The 21,532-nt window shown below is 49.8% G+C and overlaps 1 protein-coding gene across 20 annotated transcripts in view; it reads left to right on the top strand.

The window, feature by feature from the left end:
• Eph (Eph receptor tyrosine kinase) overlaps positions 1-21,532 on the top strand; it is an 80,784-nt gene that overhangs the window by 46,834 nt on the left and 12,418 nt on the right. For 14 of the 20 annotated variants that reach the window (XM_034324229.2, XM_034324230.2, XM_034324223.2 and 11 more), the window contains exons 4-10: positions 19,026-19,311; positions 19,408-19,944; positions 20,019-20,179; positions 20,254-20,518; positions 20,884-21,072; positions 21,161-21,272; positions 21,415-21,485. In XM_034324229.2, coding sequence (XP_034180120.1) covers positions 19,026-19,311; positions 19,408-19,944; positions 20,019-20,179; positions 20,254-20,518; positions 20,884-21,072; positions 21,161-21,272; positions 21,415-21,485 — 1,621 coding nt within the window. The remainder of the gene's footprint in view (positions 1-19,025; positions 19,312-19,407; positions 19,945-20,018; positions 20,180-20,253; positions 20,519-20,883; positions 21,073-21,160; positions 21,273-21,414; positions 21,486-21,532) is intronic. The other 6 variants (XM_034324224.2, XM_034324228.2, XM_034324245.2 and 3 more) reach the window with 1 other exon arrangement.

Raw genomic sequence — 21,532 nt, 5'->3', positions numbered from 1 at the left:
CAATTAGCCGTCTACCCCCAAAAGGGGGTATAGGCATGTTCAGCTCGACGAGCTCTACAAGCTGGCAAAGTTTCATTAATAAGTGAGTGTAACACTTGGGTAGTTCCCCATGTTAGAGCTTCGCTACGATAGCCGGATCTTCTTTTCGAGTGGAAATTTATCGTCGGTTTGGCGGCAGTTCGGCTCGTTTGCCCGATGTAATGTAATCCTGGCGCGTAGGAGAAGACCCAAGAACGTTTAGAAAGTCCAATAAACAATGACGGGGACGATTTTTGGGAAACGCCGATCGTTGGTCCCGTGTACTTTATGCTCGGTGTCTCGTTAAATGTAAATTATCGAAGGTATGCACTGGACGTGTACCGATCGGGGACAGCCAATCTACGGGAACATCGGGGAAAAGTCTACGATAGCAGTCGGAAAGAGGTACGCGAAGCGATTTATTTCCACGGAGATAAAGTTTCGATAGAACGGCCGGGGAACTGAACGGACTCGACGTAAAATAGGAGGAGGAGGACTCGATCGACCACTCGTTGATTCGTTCGACGGAATATTTAAATCGTTTCCCGTCTTGGGAACAACGCCGGACAAGGATGATTCGAACTGTTGTACGTTTCAGTTTCGATCTAGAGGCGAGTTAACGGTACTCGCTCGCGATAACTGGCCGCCCCGATGTGAGAGCGTAAAAAAGAAGTCCGGGACCGAGAAAAATTTGGCTTCCAAAAGAGGATCCTCCGTTGTATCACCGGTTGATCGTCCTCGGGAAGAGGCAAGTTCATCTTGGAGCCGATGAAACGTGGCAATCGTGTGTACGGTTGCTGGCGAAAAGGTTTACTCTCCTCGCACGTGGCACTCGGGCTTCTATCTGATCGTTTCATCTCGCGTTTCCTTCGTCTTCATCCTCGTCTCTCTCGTTCACCCTCGCCACCCTCTCGTCGCTGCTTCTCCCACCACCTCCTCGCTCTCATCCTGCAGGTTGCCCTTTTCAACCGCGTCCGCGGTCGTATCTGCATCTAAATGCGCTCCTCGGATGCGAAATTCTGAGGACGTCACGTGGTGATATGTGACTCGGGTAACCGCGTCTTCGGGGGCTCTCGCTCGTCAAGGATCGCCTTCCCGGAATGCGAAGCGATGCGACGTAACGCGCGAGAAAACACTTGGCTTCGTCAGCCAGCCAGTCCACTTTACTCGTCCCCGCGTGTATCCTCGCGTTTTGCATACCGGTAGCCAGCTCGCTTCTCCCGGCATTCTCACAAATTTTCGAACGAATTAGTCATCGAACCAGGCCTCTATCGTTCCTCCATTTTCCACGCTTTTCAAATTTTCGTCGAAACGAATTCTTGTTTCTAGCCTGGAGCTTGTTATTTTTTTTTAAATATCTCTACCAACGATAGAGTATCTCGAGAATGCTAGATCGAGGAGATTTGGAAGAGTGACGCCCTGGGAAAGCGATATAATCGAGGCGACTAAGTAATTACCCGTAGCTCATAAAAAGAGTACATAAATAGGAGGGCGGAGAGAGACGCGTGTGTCTTTCGGGTCGGACGCGTACCGGGTGGAGCGCAATAATCGTACAGCTGTGAACATTTCGGGGCGCCGAGCGGGAATAATAAATATCGGGTTACCTTCGGGGGTGTGTCTAGAATAACTAGCCGGCTATTAGTTAAATATTTATTAGCCAGATAAGTGGATGATTTATTCTCTCTCCGTTTGCTTACGTAAAACGACACGACGCGTCGCTTCTACCAGCCACTAAGAAAACCAACTAATTCGTCGCTGCTTGACATTCCATTTCGGTGCGTCGAGAATCCGACCGCTTCGGAAGATCGATCGCTCATACCCGAAGCCCGAAGCTCGAAACTCGTTATCGAAAACGGGCAACGATTCTCGAGTTATCACTGCTCGCGACCCGTTATAAACAGCGCCCTGCAAACGGACCTCGGCTTTTTTTCTTTCTCCCCCGCACGATTTATCGGCTTACCGAGACGGAAATTCGAGAACCACTTGTCTCGGACATGTGGCGCGTCTCGCTGTTCGTCACTGACCCTGTTTATCGTTACCCCTTTATCTCGTTCGGGAAAGGATACGCTGCGTCGATCCTGTCGATCGAAACCGATCGGGTTCTCGCTAACGTAATCGAGTTTCCGTTTCTTCCAGGTACGCGTGACTCAGCCATTCCTTTCCTGCTGCCACGTATTTTCGTTGTACGGTTTTCTTTGCAGCGTTCGTGCAAAATCGAGCGATCTTACTTCGGTAGGGGATCGTAACGGGAAAAGCGAAACGCCGTTCACGGACGTGAAATTAAGGGAACGAGCTGTAGATTCTCGATGTCCAGGAAACGGCAAAGTTCCCTTTCGATTCCATCGCGACCACTTCTTCTCGAATTCCCGAATGCTTCGCGTACGAAACGTACGCGTGTTTTCGGCTCGTAAAATGTCCGCGGATATGGGAGCATCCCGAGCAAAGCGGACGAAACTCTGGAACAAGAGTCGAACGGAAAGTATCGATTACAGATTTCTCATCGAGACCCCACGGAACGGAACGGAACGGAAAGAAATCACGGTGGTACTCGATCGATGAACGCGCAACCCTTTCCTTCGTTTCCTTCTCTTTAACCTCTTCGAATTACACGATTTTCCCGCGATTTTCCGCATCGACGAATACGAAAACGCGTTTCGTCTTTCTCGACAACGCGATACACGAAACGGCTGGGAGAAAAGTTTCGGATATCGAAAAATCTGAAGGTAGCCAGTTGCCTCTTGGAAAGTGTAAACGGTGTTTGAAAGTTAAACACGAACCGTTGAAAGCAGCGAAGCATCCTTGGGCTAGAAAAGTTTCGATGGGAATCTGGGAAACTGGCACGACGTTATCAGTATGAAAAGCACGGGATAACGATACTCTAGCGATCGCGAACTCGCGGGAAGAAAAGAAATACGAGGTGGGTAGGTGGTTTCGCGGAACGAGCCGGGTAAACATCCAGTTTCCTTCCTTTTAATGCAAACGCAGCTTGATTAAAGGCCGGATTAACGCGGTGGTTCGCGCAAATGCGATTACTCGCGAGAGGAATAGAAAGAGAGGACCGGGCGAGGCGAAACGATAAAAGAATCGTGAAAGAAAAGACGTGGCTACGGTGGTGAACGTGTTTCCTGCTTTACTCGCTGCAAAGTGGAATGGGTTACACGCAATTACGAGAGAGCGTCCTGGGACACGAAGCTCGTCCGAAATCGTCAACGAGCCTGGTCGTTACCGGAGTTGGATCGATGCTGGTAACCGAGCCTGACCCAGGAGTCGCGCTTACGCATCTGTTTGCTGATTTGTGGCTCGGCGTCGTTTCGCCAAGGGATTTTTATCGCGCTCGAGCTATCCGTGATTGCGTCGTTAAGGCCTTCCGCGGCAGCAGGTAGACCGACCCGTTTCTATCTTCTTTTTCTTCTGCTCATCCTCCTCCTCATCCTCGATACTGCATGCACAGCTTCTCTTTGAAAGATCCGTTGTAACCGGGCAACCAGTAAGGACGATGCTCTCCTGTCGCCGGTATCCATCGAGCCTCGCCGATAAACGAACCCAACAGCTTCGCTCCTCTTTACCTAGATTTTTGTTAGCCAGTTTATTACACTTATACATCGATTTACACGCAGCTAGCTTCGTGACACGATGGCATTAATCGTAATACCTCCGAGATTGATTCTTTCACGTGTACGCTCGAAGGACGGCATACCACGGGATGTTCGTCGAGAAAAAGAAGAGATACAGATTTAATGGATACGAAAGGATCAACGTAGAAAAGATTCAACGGTCGACAAGCAAGGACGAACTGTTTCGTTCCATCTCCCACATTCCTGCTTACCCACCCTCTGCGGCTTTCTCGCGGCCGATCAGCCGAGACGTTTTATCGGGAGACGCTCCTCGATAGATGTACGATCGTTCGATCGTCTTCGGTCAAGACTCGATCGTTGTCGCGTGATCTGCATCGTCGGTCCTTTATTTCATCCTGTCCCTCGTGACTAGCCGAGCGTGTACCGCTTGTCGCCGAGGTAGGAAGAGAGAAGAATCGAAGTAGCGCGTGAGCACGCTCAACCAACTCAACGCTCACAGCTTTCCATCATCTGTACATTTTCCTGCGTTTGCGATCATACACGGGACAGGAAGTTGCGCTTTCGCCTCACGATCGTTTGCCTTCGGATATTTTAGACAGCTCCGAGAGAGATACCCCTATTCTTTTTCCTCAACGCGGAACGTCGTTAAATTCTCGTGGAATTTGCGGCGCCGTAAATTTTCTCCACCTCCAGAGGAGAACTACCCTGATAATTACCTCCCGTTCTCCACTCCGCCGTTCTGTACGTAGCGAAGAATAAGCTCGGTTCAACGACTCGCGAATCCAGCCACTCGTCAGCTCGTACGTAGCCGAATCGATTCGTTCGATCGCCTAACAAATCTCTAGATAGCTCGAGGATCGTTTCTTTCGTGATTGGATAACGAGCTGTTCTTTTCTTTTTTTTTTTCAACTGCACCGGGTGTTCATCGAAAAATCTCCCGAATTTCGTTTTCCCTTTCGTCGATAACTCTCGGTACGCAGACGCTCTCCCGACTAATCTACGATGAAACGAAATTAATGCTAATCCCCTAGAATTAATCCCCCGAGTCGAACGAGAGAATAGAGGTGGGTTACTGCGGGACACGCCATCGCATCGGTCACACGAACGGCGGACCGTTTTCACGGGATTAATCATCCCGTAGCCCTCTTCTTGCTCCCATTACTTCTGTCTCGTTTCAATACTTTACATCCTCGGTGAATCATTGTCCATTGCTCTTTCTTTTTCGAGACAAATAGATTATACTGTTAGACCGTGTTTCCACAGTTTTGCGATAAATGCTTGATGGACTGTCGGATAGCAATTAGCAACTAGTGATGCTAGACCCGTGACAATTGCCACGCGTGATAGGACTACGTAGTTTCAAGGTCTGAAAGACCACCAACGCGGGTAGACGAGCAGCAAGAAAGCGAGATTCGAGCGGAACGCTAGCGAGCCAAAGAAAGCTCTCAGTTTGTTAGCGAAACGAGACGTTTCGAAGGCTCCGTCGCGTTATCTTTTATTGAAAGCGACATGGAATCGGGGCATCGTCATCGTGGCCCGGACGAGTAATCTCGCTCGATCTCGACATCTGGATCAGCCTCGTCGATCCCTTTCGTACCGCGTGACTGTGCAGCTGGAAAAATGCCAGCCTCTTCTCTATCTTCCTCCGCGTTCCTCCACGAATCTTTCGCTCCAAGATCGCTGCCTTTTCCGACGTGTCCTCACCTCTGCCACCCCGCGTTCGAACTTAACGATACACCAGGGAGGACCGACGATCGTTTATTAGAACTGATAGCGTTTTAACTGGCCGAGATATTTCAAGCGACCGAGCCAGGAAGACGGAGGAGAAGAAGAAGTGGAAGAAAAAGAAATCACCGAGAGGGAGACGATGGAGATGAACGAAGAAGAGGATCTATAGCCTATTCAGAGCAATCCACGCGTGCGTTCGTTTATTACGTTCTCGGACAGTGTACGCCAGCGCTCGGCCAATATGGTCCTCGTTACCAAGCGTGTGGGCCGAATTCCACTCGATTAACATTTAATTTTTAAATCACGGCCACTCGCCGCAACGAACTTACCCATCGAGACACGTGCTCCCTCTTTTTCTTCTCCTTCGTCTTTGCTTTCTTTCCGAAACATCGACGATGTTCAATTTCGTAAATTTTCTTTTTATTTCCCAAAGGGTAGATCGTCTGTCGATGTCGTTACGATTCGAGTTCATCGACCTAGCTTCGAACCCGACAGACAAACATCTTTGACACTGTTTTAAGTATCTCGCGATCTCTGTCGCGATTCGATGATAATCAAAAGCAGAGTTGATCGGGATTTCGATGGTGAACGAGGGCAGTGGAGGCATCGAACGAAGGTCTTTATTAGTTGCCGAGTAAACGAATTAACGGTAGATAATGAGGGGTTTGTATCGGCGGTGAGTCTAATTAACCGAAAGTTGGCTATACCGTCGCCGGGGTTGTTATTAAAATAGCAATCGTTTTGTTTTTTCTTTTCTTTTTTTTTTTCGTTCAAAGGCTGGATCGTCGTTAAGTGGTGGCCGCGTGCGTTAATTAAGAGAGAAAAGGCACGGTTCGTTGCCGATTGCAGTTTTCTGCATCAATCGTCTGCTCGAGGTTGGCAATGAAAGCGCAAAAGGGTTTGCGAATTCACTGAAATATACTGGCAGCGTGTATCGTATACAACGAGACAAGGGATTACGATCTTGCTCCCTCGCGCGTCTTCGAGTGGCTCACAGATCGGGCTTGATTCTCGCCATTGCGATCAACCAGCTCGTTCTTCCCGGATTTTTCCGTCCTCCTTTATTATTCCATTGCTCTTCGCTCCGTACGTTTACCCTTCGCGAGGAAAATTCTGCTACCGTACGATCCGCGTCGTCCAAGTTTCGCGCGGTAGCAGCCTTTCTCTCCAGGTATTTCACCGGTACCGTTATCCTTCCTGCTCGATTGCACGAATAATTCTCGGCTAGAAGAAAGTAGATCTAAGTTCAACCGTTTCTGCCGTGTACTTAACGTCAAAGTGTTAAAAGAAACCCGAAGGTGTGGCTACTTAATAACGAGACCACCGGTCGTTACGCGAAATAGGAACAATCTCGGCGGCTTTTCAAAACGTCCTGCTATTAATTCGTTGTTACCGGTGAAAATTATCTAAACAAACGTTGATTAGAAATGTCCGAGGAAATTGAACGGAACGAGGAGGAAAACGTGTTCCTCCGTTCTAACCATTTCTCACGAATTTCCACGTTGCACAGTGGTCCCAAATTGCAGAATCGTGGCCAAAATCTGGAAAATGAATTTTTCGATGGTAACAATTTAATAGCTAGGTTACTATTTATATCAATTATTTAAAAATTTTAGATTTTTAAACATTTTTAATTAAAAAATTTAGTGTTTTAATTCTGATTCGCCTTTTTGTTTTTAAAAATGTTGAGTTTAGATTCGTAATTAGCGACCGGAAGAACTCTGAGGTACTAAATTTTAACCAAATTGAAACACGTTTCGAGGTTTTGGTTACAATTTTGCGATTCGAGACCATTGTTCGTTCGGTTGGCTCAACAATTTGCGGGCAGATCCTGACCTAGCTTGAGAACGGTGCTCGAAACGAATGTGTCTCTGGTTGAATAACAACGGTGCGCCGTGGAAGCCCGCTCGAAGGGACAGACGCGTGCAGGCTGGCGCATTATGCGCGCGTGTCAATCTCCAGCGGCGAGCGTTGCCCCTTTCGCGAGGATTAATGAAAGCTGCGTCAAACTCGAACCTTCCGCGTGCAGGACGAACACGCCTGTGCAAACATCGAGGTTCGCTATTCTCCAGGGCATATGTGCGGTTCGTGTTCCATCGAGCAACCGCGTATATTTCTCTTCTCCTATCGCGTGCAATCTTTTGTGAAAGCTGGATCGAGTAAATTCTTTTCTTTTTTTTCCTTTCTTTCTCTCTCCGCGAATCGTAACGCGGACGATTTTTGCGTCTCTGAACGCTTTGAAATTTCGATACACGTGTATAATATATGTATCGGGAAAAGCCTGTGTGCTTTCTTTTTCGCTGTCATTCTAGCAAAGTTCCCTGCGGCGGCAGAAGATCAAACTCCGGTAGGGAAACGCCAGGGCGAACCCTTTTGCCAGACGGTGCGCGACCTCAAAAGTAATTTCCAGGAATTAAAATCGTAAAAACGACGGCCAACGTGAATACTAAAATCCGCGTGTTCCCTGTTTCCCGTTTACAAAGAGAAAGAGGGCATACCGACGAGTACAAAAGGGTAGAGAGAATCTCGGATGGGTCCAGCTCCAGCCACCGGCGGCATAAATTCAACCTTACGAATCTTCCTAACGTTTTCGTTTCTCCTACCTTGCTTTCTTTATCCATCGCGTCTCGAATTCGCCGGACGAATTAGCAACGGCCGCGAATTTGGAATCACGTGCTTGCGTTTCACGGATTAACTCCTTTTGATTCACGTTCGTTTACCCGCGCTACGAAATCCTCTTATCGTTTCTCGTGCATCTTCCTAGCCGAGGCAGCCGAGAAAAGGACGGTTTCGCTTTATATTCCTGGGACCGAACGATACGTCGTACAACCGCGTATTAAGCCCGCGCGACTTCTTTCATCCGAGGTATAGGTCGAACGCGTTTCGAAAGTTAAACAGCTCGCTATCTCGCCGAGTTGTCCCGCCGATGAATAAGCTTACCACCGCGTCTGGTAGCGCCGAATCATCGGACTTTTTATTTTCGTATGTACATCACGGAATAGATCGGATGGAGATTTAATTTCGTTGGGAAACGGAGTCCATCGCGCATCGTGTCTCCGATATTCCTGGCACGAAGGACCTGGCGGGTATACCTAAATAGACCGGACCTGCCCCCTCGAAGATTTACAGCGGAACGCGGTCAACGCCGCGTCGACGAGCCTCGCTGGCTCGTTTGCAACGTAAAAATCCGACTTATGAGATCTGATTGGACGCGGCTGAATATAATCCGGTCGCCTCGTCAGCGGACAGTTCGTTTCTCGGTGTCGTTGGCCTTTTTCACCGCAAAGGGTTAAATTCGTCGAAACGAGCCGAAAGGAATCGAAGACGACCCAGGCACGTGGGTTCGAAAAGGTACGCGAGGAGATAAAGCAAACGGAGGAAGAGGAAACATAGAGAGAGAGAGAGAGAGAGAGAATGGCGATAGCTTTGAAGGAGGCAAAAGCACCCTGTCTGCCGTGTCGAGGTATCTAGGATGGCAAAGCCTCTCCTAATGCATCTGTACGTTTCCCATTACGATTCGGTGCGCGTGGGTTAAACTAACGAGACCAGGCGACTGGAAGCGAGAGGGGTGAGAAGAGATCAGAGGCAGACGAGAGAAAAAGGAGGGTAGAAGGCGAAAGCAGGTTGCCGGTTGTGTGGATTAAAGAAAGATGGTAGTACGATCGTGAAGGGAAAGAGGAAGGGGGTAGTAGAGTCGAATACGTGACGGTGAGAGGATAGAAAGAGGGTGAGTTTCCATCTCGATTCGGCCCGGTTTCCATAGCGACTAGGACGTGACCACGTTGCCCGTGGGGAAGACGGGGGCGAAAGAAAGAGGGAACGGTGACAAGGGGATCGCGCGAAGGAGAGAACAAGAGAAGAGAGCGTCATGGGTGCAATACCGGTGCCGCCTGCCTCTCTCTCCCTTTTTCAACCACCCTGTTCTCTTCCCTCGATCTAGCGAAGAAAACGAGAAGGAAGGGTGGCGGGATAAATGGATACAGCGGGTTGCGAGAAGAGAGAGCGGTTAAATCAACCGTGAGGTCACGTGGGAGCACGGCAGACCCTTCGAAAAAGTTCCGACGTCCGGGCGCAACGAAAGAAACTAGCAACCCGTTGCAGACTCCTCGCAATTCAATTCTACCAGAGTTTCGGATAGAAGCGCACCGTTTCGTACTTGCCATCTACCAAGAGGATAATCAAGTTTTAATAAAAGTACACGTTCACCAACGGGAGATCTCTAGCGAACAAGGAAGCAAAATGTTTATCAAACCCAAGGGACAGTTTCTTGAAAAGCGCAGAGAACCAAAGAGCCCTACGTATCTGAACGGTATCAAAGGAGATATGGGATACTATCCTGAATTCAATTTCAAGTACCAGCTCCATTGATACTGAACACGCACTCTCGACTACCTTGAAACAGGACATCGTTTTAGGACACGCTCCGAATTAGGAGCCGGCTCGCACCCGGAAGTATCTAACAAGTCTAATAAAATTCACGACCCTCGTGCCGTACTTAGGTATCGTGCACGCAGCACGGGGTGCGAACAGCCACCTCGAGCCTCGTCGATGATCGATAAACTGGTCTCGGGTAAATTTCGAAGCGGCACGATGCTGGCACAAAAGAAACGATCCGCGGCAGCACGATCGAGGACACTCGAGCCCCGTCCTATCCCGTGAGAGAGGATTGCCAATTTGTCGAAGGGTCGAGCAACCACCACCGGTTATATTGGCACCGCGGTACGTCGGAACCCCTCCTCAAAGGACCTTTCGCGCCACCACCGAGACGAACCATCTCTTCTAACTATCCACGTATCTATCCACCTCTAACCCGACCACGATGATTCATCTCGCGTGGCATATGAAGAGTTCGCCGAGTTTTCCCTCGAAACAAGACGCGCGTAGCAACGTTTACGCGGACTACACGAAACACGATCCAACGGGGCGCAAGGGTCGAAAGTCAATTTGGAAAATCCCGGCACGCGTTCCTTCTCGTTCGAGGGTGGATACGCGTCGAACGAGACAGGAGGAACGCAATCAACGACAGCCGGGAAATTGGCATCCCCGTAAGAGACAGGACATCCCCTTCGATTCTCCGACGATATCCAAGATTTTCAGGGAATCCGAACAGAGCCGTTTCATCGCTAGACACGAACGCGCCGGTCCTGATCGTGATGCAGGGAAGCAGAGAAACGTATTCGAGGAGCGGCACGGAAAATTCGGTCAAACACGCGTCACTGTTGGAACGTGGAAAGATTAATAAAAACGCCACGGGAGAGCAGCCTCTCGAACTCGTCCGTTCCTCTGCTCGTAGTCGAGGAACATTAACCAGCAGGATTACACGGAGGGAAAGAGAAAGGGAGGGAGAAATTAATTCTACGATTCGGAGTAAAGCGGCATACGTCGCTTGCTCATAAATTGTTTTCTCTCGAGCGAGAGTGATTTATCCGCGGCGCGGCTCGATGCGTTCTACGGGACGACGCGATGCGACGCGACGCGATGCGTTGTTTCGAGTTCGAAGGAAAAAGAAGAAAAAGAGAAGAGTAGTCGGTGGTCGCTAAAAAAAAGGAGATCGAAAATACCCCTGTCTCCCGCGTTCTCCATCTTTCTCCGCTCGAGCGGGTCCTTTTAATCCGCAAAGGGGTCATTTCCCAGAGAAAAATGTGGCGCTCGTTAAAATTATCTACGGCACCGGCGAGGAAAGCAGCCCGGTTAGAGAAATCGGGTGAAAAATAAGAAAAAAAAAAAAGGGGAAGAAAAGAAAAGAGTCCCGCTTGATAAGGCTGTGGCACAGATGAGCGGGAAAAAGAGAGGGGGCGAAGGAAAAGGGTGGGAAGAAGGGTGAGGAGGAAGAGGAGCTGCGAGCCGACAACCGAATTAACTTCTCTAGGTATTTCGACCTTTGCTCGTTTTGTCATTGTCCCGGCGGATAAGGATCTACCGAGCTCGCGCACACCCTACGTACATACCTATATTTTTAGTCCTTTATAAAGCGGGGGAGGAGGACGGCACGCACACGGAGAGCCTGCCCTCCGAGTGGTTCTATAAAATATGAGGGACATTAATATTCCGTGCCTGCCGAGAAGAGCCGGTGGATGGAAAGTGGGTAGAGCGGAACCGGGAACGAGAATCCACCGCGGTAAAGTAGAAACTACTGTCCACTCGGTATTTCGAGAAACCGTGGCCTGCTTTCGTCGCCTCGTAATTGCCCTCTTTTCCTTTTTCTTTTCCTTTCTCTATGTGTGTGTGTGCTTTTTTTTGCCCTCGCGTACTCGACGGTACTCGCTGTCGAGTGATTTTCGCGCTCGCACACGAGAAGCTTGCAGCATCCCTAAACTTTGTCCCTTTCGTTCGCAACGCACTTTGACCGGCGAATCGGCCTCGGCGATAACGAAATTACGGCTAGAAAGATCCCTTTGCACCAGGATATCGTGCTGCTTCGAAGAAACAACGCGGGGTGAAACGCGTAGCTCGCTTACATTGTATCTCGCGGTGGTCCTCGATCGCGATTGGACGAGAACCGAGCGAGATTGGATCTGCGAGTATCGATCATGCATCGGCTAGGGCTCTCCTCCGTTCGAGTACTAATGGAAAGACTGGTATTCATGTGAACGGCCTTCGGGGCTTCTGCAGGCCGTTGCCTGCGAATCCGTTCTCTCTGTTCTTCTTCCACCATTTCTTACTTACTCGCCCATTATACCCTCTCTTTCTTTCTTCTTCTTCTCTTCGTTCTCTCTTTGCCCAGCATTCTCTCCCGTTTTCTCTATCCCGCCACTCCAGATGCCCGTATATCTGTCATCCAGGCCACGTCGTTAGAAGGAACTCTGTTTATTGACACGAGTCGTCGAGTGGCTGATCGCGTTTCCTTTTTCCCTGCTGTAAATTTCCTCGGGAAAGTACGCGCTTCCAGTTGAAATCTCGACGGTGCGGATCGGCGCCACGCGCGTCTTCTCCGCCGAGAATTTCGTACCGTCAGATCCATCCGATAATCGACTCGAACGGACGGATAAAGACAGAACAAAAGGAGGCGACGAGATGATTTCGAATCTCGAGAAAGCCTCGCGCAAACTTTCCTCGAAAGCATCGATCAAAAGGGGTCGTTGATTTCTTGCCTCTACCAGCGAACCGTGCAGTCGAGTATCGCTGTTGATCATTTTTATAGACGTATCGCGAAACGATTTCGGTCGCGGTCAACGCTTTCCCGGCATCGATGATAAATTTTCGAATTAACCTCGTCGAAAAGTTTCCTGAAACTTTCGTATCCGTGGAAGGACGGAAATTGCAGCTCCCTCGGGAAACTGCTGCGAGCGTATAACGGTGCTCGAGGAATCCATAACATAAAGTTGCGCCTCGAAGCTCGAAGAGGTACAGAGGTTCTCTAATTTACAGACCACCATCCTCGATTAAGAGCCTCGCGTTTCGCGATAAATCACGCGGTTGTTTCTTAATCGAAACTTTATTTCCACTGTCCACGGGCTGGAAACTGAACAGTGCTTCGAACGGAGTAGAAGAACCGAAAAGTAAAACGGAGGCGGTAAGGGAGACCCTTTCCCTTCGCGATCCCGCCATCTCCAAAGAACCTTATCTCCTCGACGATCGAACAGGGTGCCGAGAGGACATTTTTTTTACCCGGTACCCTACACCGTTTCCTTAGAGCGCAGGGTGCTCGTGCCCTCGTGAAATTCCTAATTAAGATTCGGGAGCTGAGACTCGAAGCAGAGAGGACCCTCTTCTTCTCCCTTTTCTCTTCTCGACTTCATCCTAGGTGAGAGAGCGCGTAGCCGCGGGCCATTGCGTTACCCGCATTGTTCCATTGTTGGATTATCATAAACACAGTTTCATCAGCGCGATAAAGGTAGCGAGGCGTCGAACGGATCGCGAAGACCGCATCCCCGAAGGAAAACGAACTTGCAAACCCAATTTCTACTTTCAATTTCTTCGTTCAACTTTATTCTCGCTATCGTGGTCGCAGAGTTTCTTTACGGCTTGTATTCAGCTATCTTTTTAAGACGAAACGGCATTGTTCATCGGCTAAGCTGATAGAGAAATATTTTACCAACTCGTCGAGTTGCGGTCGCTTACGCGGGAAATTGTTTTTTAAATTTAATAATCTCGTCTGGTTGCGTTTCGATACACTGCCGATGGGATAACTTTTCGGAACGTCAAAGGTCGCGAGACGAAAGAGGGAGGCGAGTGGAACAATGGTCGGTTGGAAAGCCGTTTACCGACAGGTGAAGATCGTTTTGCCGCGTACCATCTGGACGTCCATTATGCGGCTCGTGTACCAAGGGGATATTCCGAGGACCGGATCGTTATCCAAATATCGCGCCGTGTTAACCGGTTCAAACTTCCGAGCTTCGATCGGAAGCTTCCCGCTCGCGGCTCGCAACCTGTCGCGCAACTTTGTTGGGAAAATCGTTCGACTGTTGCAGCCTTTTTCGAAGCTGTCGCGATATTTTGTCGATTTTACGACGGACTCTCGAGCGACGAATTTTAATTAACGCATCCCGGACAGGCTGTTGATGGCATGTTCTCGTAGCCGAAGGGCTAGTCGGACCATCGAAATTCCTCGAAGGTTCCGAAAGATATTCAGAGTTCGAACAGCGGAGGATGGTCGTAATCGTTTGAGTTACACGTGAGAAAAGGTCGAGGCACACAGGGTAGGATCGGTTGGATATTTCGCGCGGATGGAAGCGCGAGGTGGATTGCGGTAGGAGAATCGATGTCGCGAGCGAGTGCATTCGAGGGCGTCAGATGCCTGGTTCGTGTGCGCGTTCCCTGTCACGGCGAGTAATTGACTATATAATGGATTCCCGCGACTGCGATACGTCAAACTGACAGGTCCAGGGGCGTGCGTCGAGGGTTCCGAGCAGATCCTTCGATATTAAAGCCAACCCCCCTCGGCCTGACCCTTCGGGGCTAATTCGTGACGATTTTATAAAGCCGACGATCTCCTCTTCTCGCTCTCAGCGAACCAGACGGACAGAGAGAACAAACGAACGCAACGGGACACGAATTTTCTCTTCATCTCCCTCTTTTTCGAATTAGCATAAGATTCGTTCGTCGTCGACGAGGGTGATCGAACGGAATGGGAAAAATTGCATCTACTATGCAATCGGTGATTTCGGCCAGGAGTTCGATCGAGGCTCGTTGAAACGAGCCGAACGTAGCGACGTGCCGGACCGTCTGCTTCACGATCATTGCCCGGCTACGCCCCTTACGCGCCGACTCGAAATAGCACCGGGATATCGCTCGGTGTATCTTTGGACCAGACTCCATTCACACTCCCGAACAGCGTGCAACTCGGCTGCATCTTGCCAAGTTTTCTTCTTGTTGCGCCGCGCCGGGCCGCTCGTTTTATTCGCCTGACCTGTCTGTCTACGTCGTCCTCGGTTCCGACACGTCAGGGCTAAATTGCGTTTCCAAACGTTCCCGTCTCGAGAATCGACAGACCTCTCGTCGAGGAAAGTCAGAAAAGAAGCTAGAGAGTAGAGTCGGCCGAAAAGTCGAAGCTCGGAGAATGCACGTGAGCGAACAACCCTCCTCGTTACAGCGTGACGCGTCGCGCCGCGCCGCGCCGTCTCGTCAGGGGCGACGGTCATTGGCGCGTTCAGCCCTTTCGACACGCGACACTGACGACACGCCGAGTTAACTCGAAATATTACGACGCCGCTTAGGCTGATTATGGATGGATGGCTATCGATGGACACGAGTCCTCGTCGCCGACACCCCACAGCGAGACAACCAGTAAATTCCCTTCCCGACCAGTTTCCAATATACCGATTCTCTCTTCGACGAATAGCGCTGGTAACGAACAGGTATCCTTCGCATCGGTGCCTTTTGCGTCAGGAAAAATCGACGGTTATGTTTCTTTCGATAAACTTACAGTTCAGAGTTTTTATTTCACGATAGTCGTAAAGGAATTTTGCGATCAGAAGTTGATCCCGCGATCGTAAAACCGGACTAGCTGAATATTGCTTCTCGTTTCTCCAGCCCCAAAAAGGAGCACGACCATTTGTCCAATTCCGGACGCAAGATTCCCCCAACGAATAATTCAGAAATAAATTCGCACCCTACCGTTTCCTCCCTATTCTCGCCTCGGCGCTGTACCGAGCGAGAGAAAAAATCTCGGGCAACGCCTCGGAGTCGTGGAAACGTTCCTTAAATGGTGTTTCTACCCACTTTCCTCAGTCGAGGCGTCGTTGTATCGGGACGAGGGTGACCGAATAAACGGCTACGTAAAGTTTGCGATTGGTGCGCGGCGTAACCACCCTTATATCGTGCCAAGGGTGGTCAGCTCGTTTGCACCCACGTACGCGCACTTGTTCAAACCCACCCTCCTTCAACTACGTTCCAAAGCTCTACCGTTCGTTTCTACCAAATAAAACGGAAAAAGACCGATTCGTTTCCGTATCTTCCGTTGCGACGTTGTTAAGAAAATTTTCTTTCTTCGAAAAGCATGCAAAAGGGCTGTACAATTCGAGGTTGAAAAGAAGTTTGCGAAATCGAGGAAAGTGCAGTGATCGATCGAAGCTCGCTGTTCCCAACTTTCCCTCGAGTTAATTTAACTTTCGCGATTCCGTTAGTCGCGTTATTCGCGTTATTCGCGGCTCGACGCGGCGCGTGTTCGTCTGAAACAGCCGGTAGAATGTGATGCACGTAGCACGAGGAAGAAGCTACGTGCGCCCGGTTGCAAGCAACCCCAACGGCGAGGGGTGGTCGGCCAGGAGAGCTCAATATATATTAAGATCCGCAAACCCCTCTGCTAGACTGAAAGTTCGTCCACCCTACGCAACCCCCTAAGTCTTCCCACCGAGTCTCTGCAACCCTCCTATCTCTATCTCCCTCTCTCTCTCTATATTCCTCCGTCCTTTTTCCACCCCATGCCCGCGAAGCTACACCATCGGAATTGCGATTATGGTGGCAATATTACGTTGAACGAGGGAGAGAGTAACTGTTTCGTTGTCGGAGCACACATAGCTTACATAGCCACGGGACAAGGAGAAGAACAAGAAACGAAGGAAGCTTCTCTCGTTTCATCATCTTCTTCTTCTTGTACCGTTCCTTCTCTCCGTTCATAGGACTCCGTTTCCCCGACATTCCTTTTCCTCGCAAAGCTTATTGGCTTTATTTCGAAAGCAGATCCAAGAGAGAATAGAGGAAACTAGCCTAGCTACCGTGGCCGGAAGTGTTCGTACCCTTTGACGAATTCGTTCGCGTAATAAATTTCTATCGGGTTAAATTGATTATTCGTCGGAGAACGAGAACGAGAGATTTTTTTTTTTTTTTCTTCTTTATTCTAGTCGATTTTCTGTCGGGTCAACCGTATTGTGGTAGGTGAATTTTTGATCCATATAATCGGGAATGGAGGCGATACGATTGAAAAGGGGGTATGTCGAGGAGGAGCAGTAGCAGCAGGCGCGTCGACAGCCATCGAAAACGCTCGGGTTCGACATAATTTCCGGGAGAACTAATAATCATCGATCGACGCGGTAGCAGGATATTTTTGCCGTGGTCGTGGACAGAGAGCCGTGGCACGGGAACGAATACACACGGCTATTACACACGGAGCAATTAAAAGCGTCGAGTGGAAATATTTTTTCGCGGCCGCGTTTCGACTGAATTCGCGACGCGACGCATTTGCCTCTCGATTAACCCGGATCGCGATCATTCCCGGATGGAACGTTTTATTATCCGTGCGATTTCGAAGACGGGATCGATTCGAGTCGACGTGGCTGATAGATTCGCGTCGGGTCGCGTTGACCGATCGATCGTGATTAATCGAGATAAACACAAGGCGAAATGCATCGGAATAAAAAAAGGAAAGCCCTCGACACGAAGAGGCGGTATTAAACTCGCATGCGGCACGCTAACGAAGTCGAGGCGCGAAACGCGTCAAGTGGCGTAATTAATTTCATTTAAAATCTCGCTATCGCGCGAACGGGGTGAAAGTAACTCGAACCTCGATACACATCTTTCCTTCTCTCCCCTTTACCTTCGTTTATCCACCAGCGACGAGTCATTTTCACGGCAGAGAATCGCGCCGCTGGGAAATCCGGCACGCCGAAAAATTGACGCGGTGCGTTAAAAGAGGACGTCCCGGCGGGATTCAATTAAATTCCGCGGCGTTAACGACTCTACGTGCTCTGTCTTTTTTCCCCTTTCCTCGAAAGTTTCTGGCGAAAGAATGGAAGCGAAAACGGCGAAGAGAAAGCGGCGTGCCGGTACGATGAAGTAGGGTAGGAGAAGAGCAAAGCGGGGGTGGAATTTACCGTCCTAACGCAATTTCCCAGGCGATAAAGCTGCCGCGTAGGCGTCGAAATAACATCTCTAGGAATTTTCTTCCTTCCTCTAATAGTGTTTGCGCCGCCACGACGATATTAACGCACGCCTTCTGTCCCTTGAAAAGCCGAGGGGATCGCCGCGTCGCTCGACCGTACGCTGCTCGAAGACTCATTTCGCGCGTAATTGCAATTGGCTTACGATTCTCGTACGCGTTCGTTAACTTTGCCCGACGACGAGCTGGCCGACTGGCTGGCGTCGATTTTTCTGATCGCTCGACGTTGACGAGTTCTTCTTCCTCCTCTTCTCTCCATTTACCGAAACGAAAACGTTTTTTCCTCTTTCCGCTCGGCCGTCATCTTTCCCCGTAATAATCTCTTTGTGCTACCGAGTAACCGTACGGCTGAATTTATTGCGGCCTCCCTGCCGGAAACACGTCCGCAAGGAAATCTTCTGGCCGAGTAAGAAGCCCGGGTCTTCTCGATCTGCCCGTTTTTTTGCCCCTTCTTACCTACCTAGTCCTTCCTCCGCCAGTCTCGAAAGAGAAGGAGGATAGCCGGGAACGAGAGAAGTCTGTCGACGAAGAGGAAGAGAAGGAGGTTGACGACGAGGAGGACGACGAGGACGAGGAGGACGTCGAGGACGGGTCCTTCTTGCTCGGTCGGAACTTTTTGCGGTCTCTCTCGGGACGAGCCCAAGCCGAGGGGGGCAATAAAACTAATGGTAACGCGCGCCGGTAATTCCTTGCGGTCTGTTTGTCGCAAGTCGACGACCTGGCCTCTCCGCCTCGTCATTTGCCCAGGGAGGATACCGCGTCCAACGTCGACGGACAAGTGGTTCCTTGGATCGGACATGGACCAGCGTAAACCTCCACCTCTTTCTTTCCTTCCTTCTCTTTCGGCCTTCTTCTATTCCCCTCGCCCCGTTCGCGTTCTAGCGACGGGAACCGATAGAATAATGGAATAATATCCGGCTAAAATAAATCTGTTTGGCAAACCCCCTGAATTCTTTGTCTCGTCTGGCCTCGGATTCTTTAGAAAGCTCGAAACCCAGAGCCCGGTAATCCGTCTTCGTTGTTTCTGTAAATATCATCAAGGCAGGCTGAAATCAATAGGAAGACCTTGAAGCGTAGAGCGGAAGAACTGCTTGGAAGGAACCCGCGACGCCGGCGACGCCGACGTCGACGTCGACGAGGGGTTCGAGAAAAGCTGATTTCGTAGATGCTGACTCGCTGGAATCTCGCGTAATCCAAACGCAAACAGCGAAAGCTGGTTCGAGGGTGCCGAAAGGAGATTCAAAGGAGAACCGATTTCCTAGCGTTATTTAATCTTCGCGTTTTATCTTATCACGAATTGATTCGAACGTGCGCGTAGGTTAAAAAAAAAAATGGTTGGCGAATGCATCGCAGATAATTAAGATCGTCCCCTGTTGGTTTGATTGCAGTGGGTGGAAGAGTCGTTCACGAACTTCGACAAGGGCATCAATTGGCGGAGTTACGTCGTCTGCGACGTGGCTTACAACAACGTGAACAATTGGTTGTGGACGCCGTTCATCGAGAGGGGACCGGCGAACCGCATGTACATAGAAATCAAATTCACCACCCGCGACTGCTCGTTGTTCCCCGGAAACGCGCTCAGTTGCAAGGAAACTTTCAGTCTCCTTTACTACGAGTTCGACGCGGCCACCAAGGAACCACCGCCATGGGAAACGGACAGTTACAAGTTGATCGGTGAGCTTGCCAAACGTCTTCCTGCTTTTCCATTCGCAGAAACATACTTTTTCTTCTCCCTTTGAACTCGAGACGAATCACCCGTTTGATTCGCAGGTCGCATCGCCGCTGGTGAGGGAAGATTCAACACGAACGCCGAGGTGGTGATCAACACGGAGGTCAAGTCGATCCCGGTGACGAAGAAGGGCGTGTATTTCGCGTTCCGCGATCAAGGTGCATGCATATCCATCTTGGCCATTAAAGTGTACTACATCAGTTGCCCGGAGATTTCCGTCAACTTTGCCCACTTCCCGGCCACCCCGACGGGTCGCGAAGTCGCGCTGATCGAACAAACAATCGGCACCTGCGTCGACAACGCAGAGGTGATCGAGCAACCCACTTACCTTTGCAAAGGCGACGGGAAATGGTACCTATCGAACGGCGGATGCCACTGCAAACCTGGATATCAAGCCGACGTGGAGAAACAAAAATGCACCGCCTGTCCGATCATGAAATTCAAACACGAGGCGGGATCGCACAGCTGCGAACCCTGCCCGGCTTACAGCAAATCGTCCGATTACGGATTCACGGAATGCCGTTGCGACGTTGGTTATTACAGAGCCGACAAGGACCCGAAAAAGATGCCCTGCACGCGTGAGTCATCGAGTAGACGCGTATTTTTCAGATATTTCTTTCTATATATAAATCGTTTCTGTTCTATTTCACAGAACCACCATCGGCACCGCAAAATCTCACGGTGAATTTCGTCGATCAATCTACCGTGATTTTGTCTTGGAACGCGCCTCATATGCTTGGTGGTAGAACGGACACCACTTACAGGGTGGTTTGCGACGCTTGTAGCACGGGTGTAAAATACATTCCGAACACCGTAAGTTCCTTTCCACAGTTTTCCTTTTTACCGAGATTATAAGCGGTAGCTAAATTCTTCGACGTTGTCCGCAGGAGGTCTTCAACGATACGAAGATCACGATAACGGGCCTAAACGCGGTGACCACCTATCGTTTCCAAGTGTTCGCCGAGAACGGAGTGTCGGCATTGGCCGGGAAATCCGAGTACGTGGACATCACGGTCACCACCGAAGCAAGCGTGCCTAGTTTGGTCAGCAACGTCAGGATCACGAGCGTGAAGAGCTCGGAATTGAGCATCAGCTGGGACGCTCCTGTAACCGAAGTTGGCGGGGACAGCGATCTCGTCGAAAGATACGAAGGTGAGGATTCCGCTCGATTGCTACGATATATCTTTTACGATATCCTTTCTTCCTCTTTACGACCACTTATGGACGCTAAGCGCTTGGTGGGTGTAGTCGCTAACCCACTCGGGTTAACTTGTTCGTCCTTAGACAAAGATTTCTTACACACCGACAATGAGTCGAGTATTGGGTCTTCCATACCCGTACAATTGACCAATCCATGAGTGGAATTTGACCGACCCCGCGCTACCTGAGTAGTGGTGGCTGCTGGGGTGTGGATTTATTTTTAGCGCAATTTGCGCCCTTTAACACCGCCGGTATAAGCAACGCTCATTTTCGACAATAATCTTTACGACCACTCGTTTCGTTTCGTTTCCTTTCAGTGAGATGTTATCCGCGCTACGACGACGCTACCAACGCCACGGTCATCCAAACGTCGGATTTATCCGCCACTTTTAAAGGGCTGAAACCGTCGACGGATTATGCGATACAAGTGCGAGCGAAAACGACGCGCGGCTGGGGCGAATACACGCCGGTGGTGTATAAAAAGACACCGCACGCTATGGGTCTAGGTAATAGTCAGATTTTCATTCGACACGGTCCTCTTTCAAATTCCTATCGCCTACGATGTTTCAAGGAGATCCTGGGTTATCGTTACAGATTACGTCGGAGAGGATGACAATATGCAAGTAAGAATCATCGCTGGAGCTATCGTAGCCGTGGTTGTTCTTCTGGTGATCATCATCATCATGACCGTGTTGATACTTAGAAGGTAAACGAATCGCTCTTAGCGTTCAATTCGTAGAAGGAATTAATAGCGATATCAGATTTATTAGCAGATTGTGAAACGTTTATTAAAAATTTCATTTCAACCATCTATTTCATTCGATTGATGTGATACAATTTCGATGCAGCAGGGCCTCGGACGAATGCAACAAGAAACAGCCGAGTGACTGCGACACATTGGAGTATAGAAACGGTGAAGGTACGTGTGCCCGATGCCAACAGGCTCGTTTCTTCTTTATTTTTAAT

This window comes from Osmia lignaria, chromosome 7, assembly GCF_051020975.1.
Source record: "Osmia lignaria lignaria isolate PbOS001 chromosome 7, iyOsmLign1, whole genome shotgun sequence".
NCBI classification, from domain to species: domain Eukaryota; kingdom Metazoa; phylum Arthropoda; class Insecta; order Hymenoptera; family Megachilidae; genus Osmia; species Osmia lignaria.
Note: the sequence above shows the minus strand (reverse complement) of the source record. Positions and strands in the feature narration are given on the sequence as shown.